This window comes from Rhinopithecus roxellana, chromosome 3 (genome assembly GCF_007565055.1).
Source record: "Rhinopithecus roxellana isolate Shanxi Qingling chromosome 3, ASM756505v1, whole genome shotgun sequence".
NCBI classification, from domain to species: Eukaryota; Metazoa; Chordata; class Mammalia; order Primates; family Cercopithecidae; genus Rhinopithecus; species Rhinopithecus roxellana.
The window spans coordinates 138,530,439-138,549,532 of NC_044551.1; the positions used below are offsets into that span (position 1 = coordinate 138,530,439).

The 19,094-nt window shown below is 37.0% G+C and overlaps 2 protein-coding genes across 3 annotated transcripts in view; one reads left to right on the plus strand and one right to left on the minus strand.

The window, feature by feature from the left end:
* The first annotated feature begins 373 nt into the window (after positions 1–373).
* Positions 374–16,741, plus strand: CCNH (cyclin H). 2 transcript variants are annotated; one of them, XM_030928003.1, is made up of 9 exons: positions 374–717; positions 2,017–2,139; positions 3,985–4,058; positions 5,132–5,342; positions 8,290–8,453; positions 11,521–11,591; positions 14,074–14,185; positions 15,907–15,967; positions 16,524–16,741. In XM_030928003.1, exons 1-9 carry the CDS (start codon positions 601–603, stop codon positions 16,560–16,562), a joined length of 972 nt encoding a protein of 323 aa, XP_030783863.1. In that variant the 5' UTR covers positions 374–600; the 3' UTR covers positions 16,563–16,741. The 2 variants fall into 2 exon arrangements, with proteins under 2 accessions (XP_030783863.1, XP_010352983.1); XM_010354681.2 differs by lacking the exon at positions 16,524–16,741 and having other exon boundaries at positions 15,907–16,489.
* The window catches only part of RASA1 (RAS p21 protein activator 1), a 133,550-nt gene continuing 131,076 nt past the window's right edge, over positions 16,621–19,094 (minus strand). The window contains exon 26 of the mRNA XM_010354685.2: positions 16,621–19,037. The gene's annotated coding sequence lies outside the window, so the exon portion shown is untranslated. The remainder of the gene's footprint in view (positions 19,038–19,094) is intronic.

Consider the following 19,094-nt stretch of genomic DNA (forward strand, 5'->3'; position numbering starts at 1 on the left):
TTCAGGAACACCGATCTCCAAACTCTTTCTGAAAAGGGCTAGGAATGCTGCTACCTGAAGATCTTATCTATTCTTTCTGGGCCCCATGATCTCCCTACATGATTGATCAACCTACTATTTCAACTCGAAAAAGCCTTTTCACAAATGTCAACTTCAGTAAGGCCTCCATTTAAAAATGAACACCCTACCAAGTCCTTTCCTAATTTCTGATTACACCCTGTGAATTTACATCAGCCTACCCCACACCCTCAGTTTATGCCTCTTTTGAATACTCCTGCCGGGCTTCTCCTTTAAATCTTGCCTGGAAGGGGCGGAGCTATGTCCCAGGCTCACCAGGAGGAGCGTTCCGTAGGCTCCGCCCATCCTAGTCTCAGAGGGCGCCCCAAGGAACCCAGGATACGGTCTCTTCCTAGTCCGCTCCGGAAATGCGACTGCGTACGCGCTGGACACATAATCGTGACGTCAGCGCGCCCGCGCCGGCTGGCCGGGCGCCCTAGCCTTCCGCGAGATCTTTGGTGGGGTTACGGCTGCTTTACGCCACGGCAGTGCTGCGTTTGGGTTGTCTCCTGCAGGCTGTTTGGACCTGCTCACGATTCCACAATGTACCACAACAGTAGCCAGAAGCGGCACTGGACTTTCTCCAGTGAGGAGCAGCTGGCAAGACTGCGGGCCGACGCCAACCGCAAATTCAGATGCAAAGCGGTGGCCAACGGGAAGGTGAGGTTTTCCCGACGGTTGCCCAGTTGCTTGGTCACTAAATTCTGAGCAGCTGCGGGAGCTCTTCTGGCTCCTAGGACAATCTCACTCCCTCATTTCTCTGCCTCTGCGGCGCGGAGTACGTTTATCTATTAAAATAAGCGAGCACCTTGCGAGGTTCCGTGGGTACAAAGACGAACAACGCCATCCCCGTAGTCGAATGGCAGGCAAGTAACCAGTCTTTGTAACGTGGTGAAGAAGAGAGTAGGTAGTGTGCTAAGGTAGTGCGTGGCAAGAGCCGTTCACTTGTCAAGCGGTAATGTTGGGGAAGGTTTTTCTCAGTAGCCGATGCGGAGAAAATGGGGAAAGGACGTTCCAGGCAGTCAGAACTACCGTGCGGAGGGGGAGGGAGGTCAGAATTTACAGGGCTGATGCGTGGACGTGTTTGTGGTTGTATGTGGCCAAATGTGAGTACCTGTGCAGGAATGGCTGGGGAGGGTAGGAAGGGAACTTGTTTGTAAGTGGAAGTGAGGCGTTTGAAATTTCCATTGAAAGGATGAGGAGCCTTTGAAATATTTAAAATGGGAAGCTAACCTTATCAGATTTCCGTGCTCTAGCAACCTCGTGGTGAAGGGGTTGGATGAGGGCGGGAGACCGGAGACGGAATACAAACCAAGTGATTGAGGATGGTTTGGACTATGGCCCGCTAGCCAAGTCCCTTCTGTTACAGCTCTAGGACTGGTTTAATCTTTCTTACAAGCTCCACTCCAGCAAGTGTTCAGTGCCTCCAAATTACTGATACTGAGTTACTTTACTTTCTACCTTTAATTAACATCACTGATTTTAGCACCTGAATTAGTTTCCTAAGGGCTGCCTTAAAAAAATCACCACAGACTGGGTAGCTTAAAATAACAGAAATTTATTGAAACATTTGCTGTTTTTTTACAACTTGTGTCGTAATGACTGACCGAGAAACGGATGTTGGAAGCTTTCCAATCATATTTGTAAAAAGTCCATCTACTTTTAAATTTGTAAATAATGATATCACAGCTGTGAGCGTATGCACACAGCCTATCGTGATTGTTTATATAATGAAGCAAAGGTCTAGCTGACATTCCGAAAAGTTGTGAAATGATGGTACAGTTTTAGTTTATTATTTTCCTACAGCTATTTTGTGTAATGAGTAGCGAATCTATAAAGAAAACGAGGCTTGATATATTCCCCTTCGTTGGAGATATAAACTAAATTTAATCTGGATAGAGAAGAATGTTTTACAATTGTTTAATTCATTGAACTTGTGTTGTAATTGTTGATCTAAAGGTTCTTCCGAATGATCCAGTCTTTCTTGAGCCTCATGAAGAAATGACACTCTGCAAATACTATGAGAAAAGGTTATTGGAATTCTGTTCGGTGTTTAAGCCAGCAATGCCAAGGTCTGTTGTGGTAAGTTACAGTAGTGATGAAATATAATGTCCTTTAGTTGACTTGTGAAATTTGACCTCTTCTAAATTCCCTGTCCACTCTAGTCTTAAAAATTCACATTAGTTACAATTAATTAGTTTTTGGCACATTATATCTTTTTCAATTCAGGCCTTAACTCATGAATTGCTGTATCATATCTTCAAAAGTATTTCAAGTCTCATTTTGTGGTCAGAAAAAAATTTGAGGTCAGGTAATATTATAAAGAAAGAAACAAAATAAATTACTTTCCTCTAAGTTCTCAACTAGTGAGCCATAGAACTGGGACTAGAACATAGACTACTTGCTTTTTCAACTCTGTGACACCCAATAAATGTTTGAAGTAATGCATTCTTTCATAATTGGTAATCATATGCCCCAGCTGAAACTGATACCATAAGATTTTTTTAAGCCTTGATTAGTAGAAGCTGGAGTTTTATCTTTGGTTAAAAAAGATTGTCTTATTGTTTCAGATGTATGGTTCTGAGGACCTGTTTGTTTTTTTGCTGGGGTGGGCAACTGTGAGGAGAAACAGGTAGCTGAGATTAAAAAGCAGAAAGATAAAAAAGCTAGAGTGGGAGGGTGTTTAAAATGACTTTACATTATTCTCTCACAGGTTTGTTGTAAAGAACAAATACAGAAGTGTATCTTATGTAAAAGTCTGTTAAATTTTAAAGTTATACAGTGTCACTAGCTTACGACCGAGTAGAGAATAGTCTTCTAGGAAATTATCTCCATTTTTATAGTTGAAAAAAATTTGAAGTATGTTGAAAATATTAAGTCCATAGAATTTATAATTTTTTTTTCATCTGAGATATCAAAGATTCAGAGAGAATTTTAGGTATACTTGATTAGTTTATGTCTTCAGATTTGGCTTATTCTTACAAAAGAACTAAAATGAGGCAGTAAATTTAAGTGATCTTATCAAATGAAGAAAAAAATCCTTTAATGAACTTCTTTTGGAATTTATTTTTAAATAACATGTTTATCATTGGTGAATAATTTTTTGTTTTACATAATGACAAAACTAAACTTTTAAAATACTTAAAAGGAAATATTCTTTTTTCTATCATAAAATAGATTAGTGGTTATTTCATTGGTTCCAGCCAAATGATATAATGGTTAAAAATACAGGCAGGTCTTACTTGAATTCATTCCTGTTCCTTATTGGCTGTGTGACCTAGATAAGTCAGTTAACCTCATTGATACTCAGTTTCCTTCTCTGCAGAGATAGTAATATTTCACCAAGCTGTTGTAAGGATTAAAACATGATGATAGTTTTGTGCTTATCACAGAGTCTGGCACTTGGTATGCATTCAGTAAGTGGTAGTGCTGCTTCTGCCATTCAGTTGGCAGCAGTGATCACAGATCATGGGAATGGATACATAGCAATATCACAAATATGTAGTGGCTTTAGAGAGAAGGCTTATTGCCTTGCTCATGTTTTTTTGTCATTATTTTTATAAGATTGGTTAATCTGTGAACATTTGTATTTTTCTTCCTGAATTTATCTAATTCAGGACATTTTTGATACTCTCACTTCTAAAACATACACACTCACGTATTTTTAAATCCAGTGACCACAGGAAGGATTAGCCAGGGTAGGCTGGGGATAGACAAGCAAAGGATGGGAAAGGATCTTTTTGGCTATGGCATTTCTGTAGTAATTCATCACAATTTATTTTGATTAAAGAAGAATTAATGAGTATTAGTATTTTTCTGGGTAATCTCTACAAAGAAACCTTTCCATAAATAAGTTCTGTTTCACACAATTTAACATTTAACATTTGTGAGTAGATCCTGATGATATATTTTTTTTTTAACTCTTAGGGTACAGCTTGTATGTATTTCAAACGTTTTTATCTTAATAACTCAGTAATGGAATATCACCCCAGGATAATAATGTGAGTATGTCTGTCTAATATATTGTTTTCATTTAAGAAGACCTTTATACTCTTTTTGAGTTTTTTTTTTTTGGGAGGAGAGAGTTGTGAGAGAGAGAGGGTAATTTAGACTTGAATTTTTTTTTTTTTTTTTTAATTCAGAACTTAAGATCTCTATTTACCTGTACTTCGGTAATTCTGATGGCATCTGAACTTCATCTTGTCCAGATTCAAATTTTGTTTTTCTCAGATTAGCTACTTCTCTAACATCTCTTTCTATTTGACACCTTTGTTCTTCCAGTTGTTCAGACTGAGAATCATTTGTAGTGGCCCCTCCCACATCCAGTCAGTGTACGGATCCTATAGCTTCATACTCATTTCAGTTGAACAAAGGTCTGTTGTTGCTGCTCTCTGCTGAGCACTGTGTCTATCATTAAAGATGAAATTAGTATGAGGCTCATCAAAGAGCTTGCTCTCAATGACATTGTACCTGTTTTCTCTTTTGATTCCCATTTCCACCAGTCAAGATTAGGCCCTTGATCTCACTGCCAACCTTGATTTTTGCAGTAGCTTTCTTACTGTTTTCTCATACTCATCAGCATGAATTGGCCAGGTAAATTTCACACATTTGTCCCTTAAATAATAGTCTCTTATTCAGATGCCCTTAGAGACTTCCACCGATGGCCTTCCACAATGTTCCTTTAACCTGCTTTTCTTCCCATACTTATATGGTACATATATGCTTTATTTTTAACTATTCCATCTACGTTATACAAAGTGCTCTTATTCCTCAGTTAATTTATTTTTCCAGATATTTAGGTTGTACTACATAACACTGTCATTGAGTCAGTGATGTTTGAATGCCATGGCAATATTGGTTTGACCTAATTTTATAGTTTGTCTTATGTCTCTTAATGAAGTGTGAACAGGAACTATCTTTCAAAAAAATTTTTGCAATGTCTAGCAGTCACTTTTGAATATTAGGCAATTATAGAATATACTTTTAGAAATAAAATATTTAGATACTTCTCAAAGTATATGCGTGTTCTTCTGCCCCACCCCAACCCCGCCCCCTGCCTCCTTTTTTCCTCTAGGCTCACTTGTGCATTTTTGGCCTGCAAAGTAGATGAATTCAATGTATCCAGTCCTCAGTTTGTTGGAAACCTTCGGGAGAGTCCTCTTGGACAGGAGAAGGCCCTTGAACAGATACTGGAATATGAACTACTTCTTATACAGCAACTTAATTTCCACCTTATTGTCCACAATCCTTACAGACCATTTGAGGGCTTCCTCATCGACTTAAAGGTAAACTTGATGTAAAATAAACTAATACTACATTCTCCTTTCCTATTCTTTAACAAAAAGGATCCAAAATTTTAAAACTCATAGTCATCCTCGTTGTTAGAGCATGGATACGACCTGTGGGTCTGGCCTGGTCATCTAGGGCAGTTGTGTTTAAACTTCAGTGGGCATCATCAGTCATCTGGAGAAATTGTTAACTCAGATGTTGGGTGGGACTTACGGAGTTTCTCATTTAAGTGATCTTCATTACGTCCAGGGATGTAATGAAGACCATTGAGAGTTTAGAACAGTGCTTATTATGGAGGCTTAAGATACCTCTTCTAACTTTGAATTATATTGTCATGGATCTGGGCCTGATTTAAACCATAAAAAATTCTTAAACTAGAAGATTGCTAAGTGACTTATATTTTTAGAGGTTTGTAAACTTGAGTCCCTATGTAGGCATCAATAATATAACTAAACAAACATTGACAGAAGCAACTTTTAAGTTGTTTTGTTTGGCTCTAAAAGAGAAGTTGGATAGTCAGAGTCGAATCAAACAGAAATCAGGAACTGGTTCATTCATATTAGATCGGTGGCTCAATTTGGGTATCTTCTGTGTGCCAAACTTTGTGCTTGAGGGTGTAACCAGAAACAGGACAGGAACAGTCTCAACTTTTGTGAACCTTGCAATCGAAAGGTTTTAGACAATCATATATCCATTGTGCTCAGTGATACAGAGGGGAAAATATATTTTAGAGGGAGATAACAGATTAAGAGGTAAGGAAAACATTCTGAGAACGTATCATTTAAAGTACAATTCAGAGTAGGAATAGGAGAGAGAAGAACATTCCAATCAGAGACTTCCCTGGTAAAAAGTTCAAATTCAAGAAACCATTCTGTGCTGAACAACCTGAACAGAGCATAGCAATGCAGGGGGAAGAGATCACAGACAGCTGCTGCCAGAGTGGAAGGCAGAGTCTAGACTGTGGAGACAATGTTACAGATTTTGAATAGAGCAAAGAGAAGCCAGTGAAAGGTTTAAATTTAGAGAGTGGCATGATTAGATTTGCAGTTTTAAAAGATCATGTTGGCAATCTTATGGATCAGGTATTTACTGTGCATCTGTGTATGTCAGGCATAACGTGGAGAATGGATTAGAATAGATTAAGTGAATAATGGGGTACTGTTAAAGGAGTCCAAGCTAAAGATGGTGGTGGTCTTCACTTGTATGAAGGTTGTGGATACAGAAAGAGCTTCCTGGGCTTCAAAGATACAGGATAAGTATCCCTTACCTAAAAAATTTCGAGCCAAAAGTATTTGGGATTTCACTTTTTTTTTTTTTTTTTTTCGATTTTGCAATATTTGCATTGTGCTTACTGGTTGAGCATCCCAAATCCAAAATCTGAAATGCTCCAGTGAGAATTTCCTGAGTGTCAGTCATGTCAGTGTTCAGAAAGTTTCAGATTTTGGAGTATTTCGGATTTTGAATTTTTTGGATTTATGCTCAGCCTGTAGTTAGGTAGAATCAATGGAACATGAGGAATGATTGTATATAGAAATGAGGACAGAGGAAGAACCCCCAAGTTTCTGACTGGGTGATACTTTTTTTTGTTGCTTTTTGTTTAATGGAAGAGACCGATGCACATTTAAATACTGATGTAAAGAGCTAGGAGTGAGAGAAAGATGAAATACAAAATAGTCTGTTTGGAGTAAGGTGGAAGGGGTTGGCATGGACTTTGGAAGCAAGGTAGAAGAACTGGCCTTAGAAGGAATAATAGCTCTTTCTCTTAACAGTGGAAAAGGGGAAATTATGGGCTTAGGATACTGTTATGCCTCAGGATTTGGTGTTGTCAGGAAATAGTGCCTTTCTTTGGTAAGAAATAGTTTTCTGAGAGTGATGGAGTTTCTGAGAATTATCAAAGACGTTAAGACAGATGGAAAATATTTATGCAGTCACTGAAAAATGGGAAAGTAAACTGTCTGGAAATACTGTGGTTGCTTGACAGTGTTTAAGAGCCTTGCTGAGGTCAATGAACATGAGTTTACAGTAACATTTCCAGACTTCTGCTCGTATTGTTTTCTCTGGCAGCACTCAGAAATCTTGGTATAGTTGCAAAGCGAAGTTTGTTGGATTCAACCACTGTTCAACTTCTGGTTTTGCCAGAAATTTGTTGGCAGCGTATCGGGGCAGGGAATTCAGGAGAGAAATGAGGACCAGAGGACACTGGTGAGTGGGAGCAAGTAGAGGGATAAGTGAGCAAAGGTTCAGAGGAGGAAGAACAGCTGTGAAGTAAATGAGTAAATATATTAGAAAGGGAGGCATTGTGGTCAGAGTAGTGGGTCTTAATTTCTCATATCACAGGTGAGACATTTTTGTACAATTGACTCTTAAATATTTCAGAGTGTAGAAAAGCTTTCCTACTGCTTTAGGTGTCGAACATGGATATCTGAGGACTTCAGATTTATGGTTTATTTTATAGGGTATGAAGAATTGTCAGGAAATAGGAGGTCTTCCACATCTCTTGGGCATATTCTAAAACTTTTTCTGTGGGAATTTGAAGTCTAGTGTGTTCTAACCAAATTGAGATTCACTTTTATTTACTTCTTCCTGAAAGTAAATTTTAAGTAGAAGGAATTTCATATAAAAATAAGGTGTATTCCTAAATGTGGCCTTACATTTGAATCACCTGGGTTGCCTGAGCGAAGCATTTACCTGGGAATATGTATTTCTTGGCCCTACTTTAGACTCAGTGGAATCTCTAAGAGCTTCCCTTCCTTCCCCTTCCTACTCAGGTGGAAAAGGACCGAGAAGGGATTAATGTAAATTGAGGACACTGTCAAGTACTGTGCTAGGAACTTTAGATATGTTATAGCACATATTTCTTAATATGAGTTGTGTAATTTTAAACTGTTGTTATACTCCATTTAAACCCTCAAAAATGGTAACATTTGCAAACTTTCTTTCTAGACCCGCTATCCCATATTGGAGAATCCAGAGATTTTGAGGAAAACAGCTGATGACTTTCTTAATAGAATTGCATTGACGGATGCCTACCTTTTATACACACCTTCCCAAATTGCCCTGACTGCCATTTTATCTAGTGCCTCCAGGGCTGGAATTACTATGGAAAGGTATTAATGTTTTAGGTCCAATTCAGTCACTGAGTTTATTTATTCATAGAATCATTTCTGACTATAATCTTTAATATTCCTTGTGGCTGGGATGGTTGGTGAAAAGAAGAAATGAAATTGCCTTTTAAGGAAATCTTTAAACATCATGAAAAATACTGTTGAACTAAGAGGAGGATACATTTAGGATTAAAGTAGGAGTAAACCAGGTGATCCTTGAAAGACTGATATAGCTATCAGTATATGACAAATTTAGAAGGTCCTGTGAACTGGTGAGCAACTTGAGTGCAGCAAATATGTCTGCCTTGTTTTATCTTTATTCCCCTTCTGTAGAGCATGTATGACACGTGGAAGTTAAATATTGTTAACTAACTGAAGCACAAGCTAGCAGCCAATTAGACATTTTTAGTTTCTGTATTAAGTTTCTCAATTTATGATCTTTGAGATTCTGCTTGATTTCATTCTTAGAAATAGCTGAGGAAGAAAGATGATAAAACTTCCTAAAGTTAATTAAAACTATTTTACATGATTATAATCCCTTATCCATAATTTCAGAATCCACTGATAAGGTGGCAGCAGATAGAGCAGATTGTATTTAGTTTTTATTTCACTTAATAGGAATATTTGTGTTCCCTTGCAGGAATCTTAATATTTGTGATTACAGACATCACTTAGGTATTTCACATTTCGTAATATATGCACCAGATAACTTTTCTAAGGCATGAATACTTAAGAATTTCACAACACATCTGCATCTAGGATAAGGGATTGTAGGTTTATATTTTATGATATGCCTTTTCTCTGCAAACACAGCTCACTAACTGTATATAAATGTATATATTTAATCCCAAAGTGATTTAAATCTCCACTTATTTACTAAGCAAACATCTATTAAATACCTTCTGTGTACTACTATGCACTGTACTACACTTTAGGAATATGAAAATGAATAAGATAAATCTCTGCATTAGGAAAAAGTCATGTAAATTATTGATGTACATGGAGTTAAGATGTGGACTTCCATTAATTTGGGGGGGGGGTTGTTTTTTTTTGGGGGGGGATAGCATCTCACTCTCACCCAGGCTGGAATGCAGTGGCACAGTCATAGCTCACTGCAGCCTCAACCTCCCAGCCTCAAGCGATCCTCCTACTTCAGCTCGTTGAGTAGCTGGGACCACAGGCACACACCACCACACCCTGGCTAATCATTTTGTTTTTTTGTAGAGTTGGGGTTTCCCCATATTGCCTAGGCTCATCTCAGTCACTCCTAGACTCAAGTAATCTCCTGCCTAGGCCTCCAAAAGTGCTGGGGTGACAGGTGCACACCACCATACCTGGCCTGCGGACTTCATTCTGTAAGGGAACAAAAGTCCTCTTTTCCACAGTTCAAATAACCAAAAGTCTGATTAATCTTGAAGCATTGTATATAGTGCATATATAAATTCTTCAGTGATGAGATTTTAGTTACATAGAGTGGGATGAAGCATCCTAAGGTCCAGATGAGTTTATTTCATCTTATAAGTTTAGTTCAGTAAAATTCTAGGCAGGCAAAATTGGAATTGTGATACCTTTGGCTCCGTGCAAATTTAATAGGCCTTTGTAACATTCCCAGAGACTAGACATTGGGCCTTCCCCGCCACACCCCCCTTAGGGAAATGCTTTCCAAACATTTTTAACTTACAGCTGATTTACAGGCAAATTTTTGAGATACGTGGAAATGGGGTTTACATTTATTGCTGATTTCAAAAGGGAAAGCCCCTGTGCTGTTGTCAGAGTCTGGATAATGCCTCAGATTATTAATCATAGGATTATTACCATTATTTCTGGGTTTTCTTCTCTTGTAGATTTAGAGATTTCTCATCTGCTACTTTAGGTATTCTTATTTGCCTGTGGATTTTATTAAAACGCCACAATATTAAAATTCAAATTCAAAATTGAGGTTAAGAGTTGCTAACTTCACAGAGCTAATGAGTAGTCAGCCAACTCTTAGCACCAAACCTATGATCCTTATGCTTAAGAAATCAAAAGGAAATGAAGAGTAAAAATAAAGGAAGATGACAAAAATGGGAGTAATTTTAGGTAGGAAAGGGAAAGGAAAAAACTAGTTATTTTGAATTACTAGTAAGTGGAAATGGATTAGTTGTCAGGAGATTTCTTGATTTTCAGATCCAAAATTTATTCCCACAATAGATGATGATGATGTAATGTCAAACAGTTATCAAAACTTTATAATAAAATTTAAATCTGGATAAAGACACAAGAGTTCTTAAAGCATTGCTTTCTATTTTTGTAACTGTTACACCCAAGAGAAAAATAATTTTTTTGCATTTGTGTTTGAAAAACTCTTTAATACTTTGAGAATCTGTTCATTTGAGCTTTTATCAATTATAGGTCAAGTTCAGGTATGTAAAACTTCAGAGTAACTAAAAATTTAAATATAGAAATTATATTTTCATATTGTCAGCTCTGAGAAAAACAGGTAATTTGGATTTTATATCACATTGATAAAGAAGTCTAACACCTTTGATTTGGACTTGATGCAAATAAGATGTAATAGATTTATAAAGCATTACGTGGTTGGTTTGAATGTCTTGTTACTTCCCAAAAGTGCAACTATAGGTAAAATGGCTTTCATATTAAGGGAACAGAGAATCCTTACTAGTGCCAGATTCCAGTTTTGCTGCTTCCTAGCTTTATTGCTTTGGGCAAGTTACAAGATCATGACTTACTCATCCCTGTAACTCAGATTCCTCATCTGTAAAGTAAGGTTAGACTCATTGGGCTTCTATATTAAAAGATATAAATGTTATAAGTACTGACTGTTACTGTTACTTTCATACTCTTTTGTCTCTGAAAGGTTGTACTTGAATGTCACTAAACTTAAACAGTAAACATCTTTTAATGTAAGTGCTAATCCTTAAAACATAAGAGTTATAGATTATACATTCATAAATTTAAAAAATTTTTAAGTGCCTTTGATGAGGATGGAAGAAAATAATTTATGATGTCATGTTTTCTCAATGTGCTGTATGTTTTCAATAGATTACATTTTTTTTCTTTTCTTTACCAGTTATTTATCAGAGAGTCTGATGCTGAGAGAGAACAGAACTTGCCTGTCACAGTTACTAGATATAATGAAAAGTAAGTAAATGAGAACACTACAAAATGTTCTTCCAATACAAAGCTCCTTTCTAAATAAATATCTTGGTGTTTAACTAGAAATATAACATAGATTTTTGTTTAGATTTCTTTTCACTGAATTACTGTATTATGGAAGCATGAAAGACACATTGGTCTAGAACAAATAGAAGGTACATAGAAGGAAGTAGTGTTCATATCTATAGAACTTACGCAAAGAGTGAAAATAGAGTCCGATTTAGAAAGGATTTAGAGATTGACAACAGGATCCTTTTAAAGAATAAAGAAACATACTAGGCACTGAAAAAGATGTAATGGGAAATAAGGATAATGTTTAAATTTGTAACTTCTATTTTGTAGATAAATTATTTTTTTAAGAGAAAGGTAGAAGGAGATTTGACACACTCAGAGAAGGCACGGTTAAGACAGCAGAGAAAGATTTAAATATGCTTGCCTTGAAAATTGGAGTGATGTGGTTGCAGGCCAAAGGAAGCTGGCAGCCACTGGAAGCTGGAACAGGCAAGGAATGGATTTATCCCTGGAGCCTCCAGAGAGAGTGTGGCCCTTCCAGCACCTTAATTTTGGCGCAGTGAAACAGATTTCAGACTTCTGGGCTCCAGAACTATGAGATAATAGATTTCTGTTGTTTTAAGCCATCACGTTTGTGATAATTTTGATAGCAAGGTTGGGAAAATAATACAGCCCTGAATAACCAAGACTTATCCAGCCCAAAACGTTATGAGTGCTGGTGTTGAGAAACGCTGTCCTAAGAGTTGAGTAGAGTCTCTACTTATTGGCTGAATTAACCAGCATTCTCCTTTCCTCATTCTTGCCCATGGCACGCTTGATCATGGCTGCTAAGCTACTCTTTGGGGTTAAAAGTCAATCGTGTCCGGGCGCGGTGGCTCACGCCTGTAATCCCAGCACTTTGGGAGGCCAAGGCGGGCAGATCACGAGGTCAGAAGATCGAGACCATCCTGGTGAACACTGTGAAACCCCATCTCTACTAAAAATACAAAAAAATTAGCCGGGCATGGTAGTGGGCACCTGTAGTCCCAGCTACTCGGGCGGCTGAGGCAGGAGAATGGCATGAACCCAGGGAGCAGAGCTTGCAGTGAGCGGAGATTGCGCCCCTGCACTCCAGCCTGGGTGACAGAGTCAGACTCCGTCTCAAAAAAAAAAAAGTCAATCATGTTTGTTTCCAAACCTTGTGTAAATTGTTCTTGTTAATTAAATTTGTAATGTAATTAAATGTTAAACCAGTAAAATACAAGATTGAAATCTTGATCTTCGATGACAATAAATGGGTATACATTTTACATATTTTGTGTTTGAAAATTTAAGATGCTTCAGGGCATCTCTGTATCATTTCTTGATTCTCTGCTCGAAGTGATCCTGAGGGCTTCCTTCTTGGAGAATGATGGCTGTGATTTATGAATTATAAACTGTAGGTCTTTAGTTATACCACTAGGGGGTTCACTTTAAAAGCTAATTGTGATTTGACTGTAGCTGTTAGGATCGTAGAACTTAGTAGGTAAAGGGGGTCTTATTCCAGTGTACTCATTTCATAGCTTAGTTTTATTACTGATTTCTTCTCAATACCTTTGTTTTGCTCCACTTATTTTAAAATGAAAAACAGCTCTTTATGAAACACTCAGAAGTTTAATGCTACTAAGATATTGGTAATTTTTGGAACACAGATACTGTCCTAAGGGTGTTGAGTTACAAGTATTAATTCAATTAAAAATACTGTTTTGTTTGCATTATGAAATAGGTCAGTAGTGCAGCCATTTGGATCACATGGCTGGCTAATAGTAATAATAAGCTCATTGGATCTCTCATTATTCCCCTAATGTTGAAATTTGTATTCTTTGGTTTATTATACTTGAATAACAAGATCAGCTAGAGGATGCTTTTGCAATTATAAAGTTACTGATATAGTAGTTTACTTTTAACCTTAAGTGGACATTTTTGTATAGGGTCTGCTTTTTGTTAAAGCAAAGGATTATTAAATTTTTACTAAGCATCCTCCCTTTATTGCATGTTGTGTAATAACAGTTTCCTTTGTAAACAGGAAGTATACTGTTGGCCCACTATCTATGGAATAGAATATTACAAAGATGGTTGGTGATAAAGAACAAAACATGTTCACTAAATCATTTAGGGATTTTTTTTTTTTAAGTCTTAAAACTGAACAGGAAGTGACCCCAGTAGGATTTGAAAAAAATACTAGATTTTACAGTGTGCTTTATGTTATATGATATGGGCTAAACAGCAGAGAGCCATAATTACTTCAACTAAACATACAGTGCTTATTGGATTTTAATGTAGAATGAAATGCAGAATGATGCAAATCCTGAGAATAATAACCATGTCATTTGCAGGGTGTTTTGTTGTTTCCTATAACAAAATGGAAAAGTAACCAGCTCCGCTACTATGAGAAGGTTTGCTTATTCAGTTTAAATTCTTTTTCATATCCACATAGGCATGAGAAACTTAGTAAAAAAGTATGAACCACCCAGATCTGAAGAAGTTGCTGTTCTGAAACAGAAGTTGGAGCGATGTCATTCTGCTGAGCTTGCACTTAATGTAATCACGTAAGTTGATGTGACAGTGTTTATCAATAGACGTAATTGTTACCCAGTCCAACTGGTTCGTAAATCATTTTATTGGTGTTTGCTCATTTGAGGAAAGCTGACTGATCCATTAAATCAGATTTTATTTATTGAATGGACATTGCTAATGAGATTAAGTTAACAGTCACTTATATTTCTACTGTGTTGCTTATTTATTCCCCTTGTCCAATTTTCTGGCTTTTTTTTTTTTTTTTTTTGAGATGGAGTCTTGCTGTGTCACCCAGGCCTGAGTGCAGTGGCGTGATCTCACTGCAACCTCTGCCTCCCGGGTTCAAGCAATTCTCCTGCCTCAGCCTTCCAAGTAGCTGGGATGACAGGTGCATGCCACCACGTCCGGCTAGTTTTATTTTTTGTATTAGTAGAGATGGGATTTCACCGTTAACACGGTGAGCCAAGGATGGTCTCAAGCTCCTGACCCCCGCCCACCTCAGCCTCCGGAAGTGCTGGAATTACAGGCGTGAGCCACCGTGCCTGGCCACATTTTTGTGGTTTGTAGTGCTTTATAGATTCTATATACAGTCATCCTTCAGTATCTATGGGGGATTGGTTTCAGGACTTTCTGCTGATAACCAAAATCTAGAGATGCCCTAATACAAAATGTTGTATTTGCATATAACCTGTATACATCCTCCCATATACTTTAAATCATCTCTAGATTACTTATAATACCTAAATACAACGTAAATGCTATGTAGTTATTATACTGTATTCTTGAGGGAATAATGACAAAGTCTGTACATGTTCAGTACAGATAGAATTTTTTTCCTTATTTTCAATCCACAATTGGTTGAGTCCACAGATGTGGAAACCACAGGATACAGAAGGCTGATTGTACTTAATTATATATGATATTATTCTATTGTTTTTCACAACTTTTTTCCAAATACTAATTTTTACCCTAGTTCCCATACCCCCACTTTTTTGAGAAAAAGTCTGTGTCATTCAGGTGGAGTGCAGTGGCTCGATCTTGGCTCACTGCACCCTCTGCTGTGTGGGCTCAAGTGATCTTCCCACCTCAGCCTCTTGAGCAGCTGGGACTACGGGTGCTCAACCACGTTGGTTAATTTTTTTATTTTTTTTTGTAGAGACAAGGTTTTGCCACGTTGCTCAGGCTGGTCTCAAATTCCTGGGCTCAGGCGATCTGCCGCCTCGGCCTCCTAAAGAGCTGGGATTACAATTTGTGAGCCCCTGTGCCTGGCAGGTCCCAGCTCATTTTTTATTTCATGTTTTTCCTAGTTACTTGAAACACTTTTTATCACACATTAAATCTGTACTTCTGCATAGTCATTACTTTGCTTAATCTAGTCTGATCATTGATTTAATATCTCACTTTTAATTACCATAGCTTTTGTAGTGTGCTTTGAAGATAACTGGGACAAGGTCTTCCAACATTGTTCTTTTTTATATTCTCTATTTTTTCACACTTCTTCCTAGGTCAGTGTTAGAGTTGACAAATTCCATGAAAAATTTTATTGGGGTTTTAATTAGAATTGCATTTAATTTAAAGATTGATTTTAAAAGTATCATTTTCCCTACCCATAACTCTTCATCTTTTTCCATTTATCCAGGCCTATGTTTTTCAGTAGATACATGATATTGCATATAGCCTTGCTAGTTTATTTTACATTTTATAGTTTCTGTGGCTGGTATTAGATTGCTTATTGATAGTTGCTTATTTATAGGAAGAAGAGGAAAGGCTATGAAGATGATGATTACGTCTCAAAGAAATCCAAACATGAGGAGGTATGTTTTACTCCAAAGATGAACTCTAAGTCATTTTTGTTACACATTCTGGTGTGATTATACTATTAAGATTTGTTCTCCAAGAGTACAAGCATTATAGAGCTGTGGGTTTTTTCATTTTTTGTATACTTCCTTATATACAGTACTGTTGTCCATTATTAAAGGGATTTTTCTCTCTTCTGTCTTTACTTGATGAAGAATCCTTCTTGTGTTCATAGAAAGCAGAAACAATATGCATACATACTATATTTTTGCTTTATTTGTTATTCTCCGAGGATTTTTCCCTTACCCCCTTTTAAAAACAAATTTTCTGTCAAGTCAGATAAGTGAATAATCAGAGGCAAAAGGTCACAGTTGTAACCTTTATTCCTCATTGGAGGAGTCTGGTGAGACCATGCCAACATTACTAACAGTGAACTATTACAAAATTTCCTGGTTTATCTTTTGTAATCCACATGGGTAAAAGGAGGAGAACATTTTCCTAAAGGGAGGTAAGAGATAAACAATACTGGTTATGCTTCAGTGTTATCCTTACCACACTTTTTTTCCTTCTTAGGAAGAATGGACTGACGACGACCTGGTAGAATCTCTCTAACCATTTGAAGTTGATTTCTCAATGCTAACTAATCAAGAGAAGTAGGAAGCATATCAAGCGTTTAACTTTATTTAAAAGGTGTAATGTGAAAACAAAATATATTAAAACTTTTCTATTACTTTCTTTCCCTTTCACAGTAACTTTATGTAAAATAAACCATCTTCAAAAGAGCTAGAATAGCACCTGTTTTGAATATTCTTATTCCATCATGACTAATATCAAATTAAAGTTGCAACTTACTTGCCTAATTTTTTAAGCAAAATATGATAGGCAAACCTATGCTTTTTTAAGAAAAAGGCACCACAAAAACCAAAACTTAGTAGCCAGCTTTAACGGAATGTGTTTTGCCCTCTAGAAACTTTTATAAATGGCTTTTTGAATGCCATCCTGATACATTTAGCTATTTGTCCATTACTATTAAACTGCAGAAGGTATTTCAACTATTACATGGTACTGAAAGCCAGTTGTCTGGGTAATGAATATTATTGGTTTTCTTTACTTACCCGAAAACATTTCCAAATGAGTTTAAAAAAAAAAAAAACAAATATATGATTTTGAATAGCTGTCTACATCAAACTCGTAGGCTAGTATAGATAAGTAGGCAGAAGCAATTTGTATATTCGGTTATGGTTTTTTAATTTTGTTTTGATGTAGGGTCTTGCTATGTTGCCCAGGCTGTCTCAAACTCCTACGCGCTAGTGTTTCCTGAGTAATTGGGACTGCAGGCACACGTCACCACAGCCTTTAATTAACCTATTAGATCACCTATAAGTGAATCCGTGTAAGTAGATTATAACAGTTACTAGGAATTGTGCAGACTAAATATGTTCGAGAAATGTAATTCAAATTGAAATGAGTCAATTTAAAAATATAAAAGCACAGACTATTACAACAAATTACTCAGATGTGAATCATGGCTGCCTCTATTTCACTATGTGACCTAAGTAAGTTATTAAATCTCTTAAGTGCCAGTTTTCCACACTGAAAATGGGGAAAATAATAATGCCCACTCTTTATAGGATTAATTAGAACAGTACCTGCATACACTAAGTATTCAGTAATTGTTAACTATTATAATTGGAACCGAACTGTGGATGTCTGTATATCAAGCCAGATTTTTTTTCAGGAAAACTGGCTTGAAGGAATTCCGAGTAATTCAAGTGTCCTAAATCTAATTAAATTGCACAGATACACACACCTCCTCAGTCTCAATACATCCCAGGCTGTACTTTCCAGAAAGGTAAGTACCATTATAATTACATCTACTTTAAGGCAATGCTTACTGTGTGCATATTCATCTCTCTAATAACAATTCTTTAAACTGTAGGCTTGAGTTTTGTGGGGTGTTTTTTTGTTTTGTTTTGTTTTTTTGTTTTTTTTTTCCCTCATTCTGGAGTGAAAGGAATAAAATTCATGACGTGCGATTTTACAAAAGCAGAGTGGAAGAAGCCAAAAGTTATAAATCCTCCATCGTGGTCCTAGTTAAGTACATTGCTGCTAGGCTTTAGACAGAATTACAAGATGTTCACAGTTTTTCTCATTTTCCCTTTCAGATCGCCAAACTTTGGCATCAGAGCAAGGTCCACACTTATCACTGAAAATTTTCCCACCCAGCCCCATTAAAAAAGTTAAAGTGTGAGAGGTTTTATTTCAACACTGACAAGCTAGTTACTACAGGGCCTACAAAGGTAAGTAACAAGTTTCCATTTCAACTTGAGAGACAAATGATGTTAAAATATAAGAAGCAGGATGAGTCAGGTTTGTGATTTTAAATAAAAGGGAGAAGGATTTCAGAATGAGGAATGACAGGTTAGTATGGCTAAAGATTGAAGCGTGATTAGTGGGAACCAAAGTGCATAGCAAAATATCTTGACTAGTCCGTATCCTCCCTGTCTTCTATCATGTAACTAAGGAAGGAGACCACCTGGGATACTATGTTGGTCCAAGTCCAGCTATAAAACAGAAGGGATGGAAAGGAGAGTAATTTGATAAAAGAGCCAGGAAAGGAGAGAATGGAATGAATTGAGTTGATTTCAAGGAAAAGGAGCACGGGACATGTTGAGATTTTTGGTATCAGTGTTAAACTGTGATTGAAGCCACAGAAGTTAGCAGCCCCCATAGAAACAATTGCCTTTTGTAGCTTGAAACTATTAAGCAGACATCTTTTAAACCTTTAGCATTTTATTTTTTCCTGTATTTTATACATTAGAGGAATAGCATAAAGTGTTGCTCTTGGAATCTAGGCCTTTCCTTAGTGTAAGAACACCTCCTTGGGTTCCTGTCTCACCCACTTTGATGACCAATGTCATTCTGCCACATATGTTCCATATGTCATACCTGCCCTGCACAATTATGAGACGGAAGGAATTGTTGCATATATAGAATCCTTTTCAAAAGAGGCCATTAGCAAAAATACTGATCTAAAGCTTCAGCTTCTCCCTGGGCCTTGCTCTGGTGCTAAGGTTTAAACTGCCCCTGAAGGAAGAAGAAAATAAACAAATTAAATGCTTAGCTCTATTTAGACAGAAGTAA